At 47.5% G+C, this 5,000-nt stretch overlaps 1 protein-coding gene across 1 annotated transcript in view; it reads left to right on the top strand.

Moving 5' to 3' along the window:
* Positions 1-5,000, top strand: part of LOC135090262 (voltage-dependent calcium channel type A subunit alpha-1-like) — a 290,421-nt gene that overhangs the window by 78,886 nt on the left and 206,535 nt on the right. The window contains exon 2 of the mRNA XM_063986871.1: positions 2,151-2,998. Coding sequence (XP_063842941.1) covers positions 2,973-2,998 — 26 coding nt within the window. The 5' untranslated portion in view covers positions 2,151-2,972. The remainder of the gene's footprint in view (positions 1-2,150; positions 2,999-5,000) is intronic.

The raw sequence follows: 5,000 nt of genomic DNA, 5'->3' as shown, positions 1-5,000 counted from the left end.
ATAGTGAGCTGCTTGTGATTAAAGATGTGTTGCTTAGCCTGGGCGGGGTATTGGTGGGCGAGGCGGGGCAGGATGTGTGGGGGTGGGCGGGTTCTGTCTCCACCCCTCCCCCACCCCACCACGCCCACCACGCCCTCGCCACGCCCTCGCCACGCCCTTGCCACGGTTTTAATTCGCCTCCTTCATTGGATGGTGCTTGGAATGTGTGTGTGACTCTCTCTCTCTCTCTCTCTCTCTCTCTCTCTCTCTCTCTCTCTCTCTCTCTCTCTCTCTCTCTCTCTCTCTCTCTCTTGCATTCATTCCGTCTTGCTATGTCAATCTCTTCACTCTCTTCAATCGTTTCCTCCTCCTCCTCCTCCTCCTCCTCCTCCTCCTCCTCCTCCTCCTCCTCCTCCTCTTCCTCCTCCTCCTCCTCCTCCTCCTCCTCCTCCTCCTCCTCCTCCTCCTCCTCCTCCTCTTTCCCCTCGCATTCCTCTCTTCCTCCCCTTCCACCTCCTCCTCACATATTCCTTTTTCTTTCCCTCCTTTCCCCCTTTTCCTTTTATTCATTCTCTCTCTCTCTCTCTCTCTCTCTCTCTCTCTCTCTCTCTCTCTCTCTCTCTCTCTCTCTCTCTCTCTCTCTCTCTCTCTCTCTCTTCTTGTTTCTTCCTCTTCCTTTTTTCTTCCATTTGTTTCCAGTCCTCTTTCTTCCCTTTTTTCCCTTCCTTCTTTTATTCTTTTTTCTTTCTTTCTTTGCCTCCCCTCCTCTCTCTCTCTCTCTCTCTCTCTCTCTCTCTCTCTCTCTCTCTCTCTCTCTCTCTCTCTCTCTCTCTCTTCCTTCTCCCTTCCTATTTTCTTTTCTTTCTTTCTCTTTCTTTCTGTTCATTTCCCTTCTACCTCTTGTTTTTTTTTCCTTTTTCCTTTCCTCCCCTTCTTGTTGAATGGTGCTTGAAAAAGATAGGATAGATTATTGAGAGAGAGAGAGAGAGAGAGAGAGAGAGAGAGAGAGAGAGAGAGAGAGAGAGAGAGAGAGAGAGAGAGAGAGAGAGATTTAAATGGTTGTAGAAGTATTGACTGAATGATTTAGTTATTAATTCTCCACTATTTTTTTTCATTCCTCCTCGTCCTCCTCCTCCTGCCTTTCTTTACTCCTCCTCCTCCTCCTGCCTTTCTTTATTCTTCATATTCTCTTTTCTCTACCTTCTCCTTTACTGTGCATTCCTCGTTCTCTCCCTTTTCTTTTACTTCATCCAGTTTTCCTTTATTCTTTAACAGAAATAATGAAAAATGCAAGGAATGAAACTAGAACCTAGAAATATTTAGTTTTCCCTTCAATGCTCCGTTTTCTATCTCATCCACTAAAGAAAGAAAACGGGCACTTTACATCGAGGAACACAACTGGGAATATCTTAGTGTACCTTTGCATGCTTCGTTTTCTTTCTCTCTCCCTTGATTAAAAGAAAATGGCCACTTTTGTATATCTTGCGTAACAGATCTGAGGATATCTTAGGGTGCCTTTGAATGCTTCGTTTTCTCTCGTACCTTATAGTCACAGAAAATGGTCATCTCAAGGAGCAATAAATCTGGGAAGACTATAGTGTGCCTTTGAATGCTCCGTTTTCTCTCTCATTTAAACCAGAAGAAAATGGTCACGTTGCATATCTTGAGGAGCAAGAAATCTGGGAAGACTTTAGTGTGCCTTTGAATGCTCCGTTTTCTCTCTCTCACCTTGACCAACAGAAAATGGTCGCTTGTTTGCTGGAAAGGGGAACTTTAGTGTTTAATTTCAGGTTGGTATTTTCAAACGTGTTGGCATCTTATCTCCACTACTTTTGGGAGAGAGTAGTAGAAGTTCCGGGGGTTTTGAAAGGTGCACTTTAATTATAGGGGTAGTTTAGTAAGGTAGTTTAGTAAGGAGTTTAGTAAGGTTTATTTGTGGGTGAAAACATAGCGAAAACTCCGTTACTCCTCTCTGTGGCCTCTGTTGATAGTGCTTGTGAGAACCAGAAGCATTTAAGAGGACAAGGCTTTCAATGAGTTACTTTACTTATGCTTTACGTACTTTACACTAGACATCAATGTAGGGTCTTACTGTTCCTCACTGTGTCAATTTCCCATTAATATGACCTCCCCCACCATAGCCTCCCCCTGATAACCTCCCCTCTCCCCAGGCAGCGGTGGTGGCGGAGGAGGATGTTCGGGGTCGCCGGGCGGCACGCCAGGCGTCGCACCAGCTCGGCGTCGTTACTGTCGTCTTCGTCGTCGCTGCTGGTGGCCTCCCGCTCCCCCTCCCGCCTGGCGTCCCCCGCCGCCCGCAGGAACACCAGCGCCTCCCTCACCTCCCTCACCTGTCGCTCCCCAGCCTCGGCGGGGGCGCCACCCCCTCCCCCGCCCGCTCCCCGGCGCCCTCCATCTCGGGCCGCGCCTCCACCAGGTCTGCCTCGCGCTCCCCCGGGCGCGCCTCGCTGGGCTCCCTCGAGGGCACTATCCAGCGGAGGCACTCCTCGCTCACTTCCGAGGGCCATGGCGTGCTGGTGGAGGAGGAGGAGGAGGAGGAGGAGGAAGAGGAGGAGGAAGAGGAAGGAGAGGAGGGGGAGGATGGAGTACGCCCGAGAAAGACTAAGACCAAAAAGAGCAGTGACGGACACGACGAGGAGAAGAGTGACGACGAGCAGGACGCTCACGCGGCGGAGGAGGAGGAGGAGGATGAAGAGGAAGAGGCGGAGGAAGAAGAGGAAGAGGAGGGGGCAGCCCTGGCAGCGGCGAGGCGGCGCGGCGGGGCAGCCACCGCTCGGAGCCGGGCAGCGTGGCGGGGGGCGGCGGGGGCGCAGCGGTGGTGAAGAAGCAGGTGCGTCTCAGCCTGCCCAACGGCCCCTACTCCATGCGTCGCCCCCCTGGCCTCCCCCTCCCCCCTCACCGGCTCTGGCTACTTCCGCCGCCGCACCGCCGTCACCCTCAGCGACCACAAGACGTGCGCGCTGGTGCAGAGCAACATGAAGATGGGACTGGGAGAGCTAATGTGAGTACCCGGTGTGTGTGTGTGTGTGTGTGTGTGTGTGTGGCGTATGGGTGCCTCCTAGTGTGTGCGCGGCCTTAGCACACGCAGAGCAGCAGGCACCCGCACGTTTTGAGTTAGCAGCAAACATTGCAAAAACGGACCGGTGATATTGCTTGGTTCACCTCACCTCACGTCGCTCACCTGTCGTGTTGTCAGGCCAGGTGAGCGAAGGCCAAAATATATAAACTTGTACTTTGATTCTCTGATGGGATTGGGTGACGAACAGGGATCTACTTATCAATTAAATTACTCACTTCATAACCTCATGCGCCACAGCAACTGTTTCACATAGGGATGGAGAAATTAATTAACTTGTTACAGAAGCACACGAGTAACAAAAGAAGCAGGGTTTTTTTCTTTTCTTTTCTTTTCTTTTCTTGTTTTTGTAAGCGAAGGAGACCAGGAAAAAAAAAAAAGGAAAAAGCACAGCAAATTGTCGTTCCTGTGGGAGTTGGAGAAGAGATTGCAGGATTGTTCAGAGGTGTTACAGCATTATACTGTTTGTCTTCCATCGTGCTGTTTTTCCTCCTCCTCTGTGCTGCTCTTGTTTTAATTCCACTCCTTTCTCCTCCATCATTCTGCGCTGTTTCCTTCTTTTTTTTTTCCCTTCGTTTTCTTCTTTTTTTCATCTATTTATACTACTTCTGCTATTACTACAATAACAACAACAACAACTACTACTACTACTACTACTACTACTACTACTACTACTACTACTACTACTACTACTACTACTACTACTACTACTACTACTACTACAACACATTCCCTCTACTTATTACGCACCAGCTCCACGTGTCCATCCACACTGCGGGAACCCTTAAGCCAGACGGTCACTTTCACTGCCTGGCTGCCGCATCGTGTGATTCAATTTCAACCCGTGACTGTTAAACGATTCCTTTAACTACGTATGTTGCTGTTATTGTTGTTTTTGTCGCTTATTTCTGTACTAGTCTCGTATATTTTTGTGGTCAAGGGAAGAGAAAATTGAAGTTATATTCCCTGTTGTTGTTGTTTTTTTCTCTGCGTATCCATGGCTTGTCTGAATGTAAAAGAAGGTAACTGTAGTAGTAGTATGGGTAATTTAATTTCAACTGGTGACTGGCGACGCCCTGAGCAGCTCCCATTAGAACCCTTAGTGTGCTGCGTGTGGTGTCGCCTGGTTGATGGCAATGTGGTGTTGCCCCTTCCAGTGACGCACCCTTGACTCTGAAACAAACTCGAAACGTGATAAATTCGTGACAATTGTGTGTGTGTGTGTGGGGGGGGGGTATTAGTGTCAACATTAAATTGTGTTGTTTTAAGTCTTTTTTTTTATTTAATTGATTGACTGGGTTGATTCTGTTTGTTCGACAGTTTGTTAGTTAGTTAATTAGTTAGTTTCCAGTGAATTGAGACTGTGCTAGTGTGAATATCGTCCGTTTTTTTTATTTGATTAATTAATAGATAGATAGACTAATTGATCTTGTTTGTTAGTCAGTTTGTTAGTTAATCATTTAGTTAGTTTACAGTGAATTGAGGAAGTGTTATTCCAAATATCTTTGTGATGATATAAGGACGTGGGAACAAGAAAAGTCGTTAGGCCTACTCGTGGCAGTTCCTGTATGAAGCAGGCCTACCTGTTTCCGCCTATCATCCCCATCCATAAACTGATCTAATCCATTAAAGCTCACTAATGACAACACTAACAACCTGATTACTGAGTCTATTCCATTCATCTACCATTATATTTGCGAATCAATACTTTCCTATCTAACTTTATAAATCTATAATTAAACTTTATCCAACTTGAACCCATTTTTTCTAGCACTACTCTGATACGTGCAAGTCACCCCTCAAACTGTGTTCTCTCTCTTACTGATTGATTTTCCTCACCCTGACACCTGCTTGGAGACGCCAGGTGTGTAGGAGGCGTGACTGAGCTAAATTTAACCCATTCACTACAGCAGACTCCCAAACTCAC

The sequence above is a fragment of the Scylla paramamosain genome, chromosome 34 (assembly GCF_035594125.1).
Source record: "Scylla paramamosain isolate STU-SP2022 chromosome 34, ASM3559412v1, whole genome shotgun sequence".
NCBI classification, from domain to species: domain Eukaryota; kingdom Metazoa; phylum Arthropoda; class Malacostraca; order Decapoda; family Portunidae; genus Scylla; species Scylla paramamosain.
Note: the sequence above shows the minus strand (reverse complement) of the source record. Positions and strands in the feature narration are given on the sequence as shown.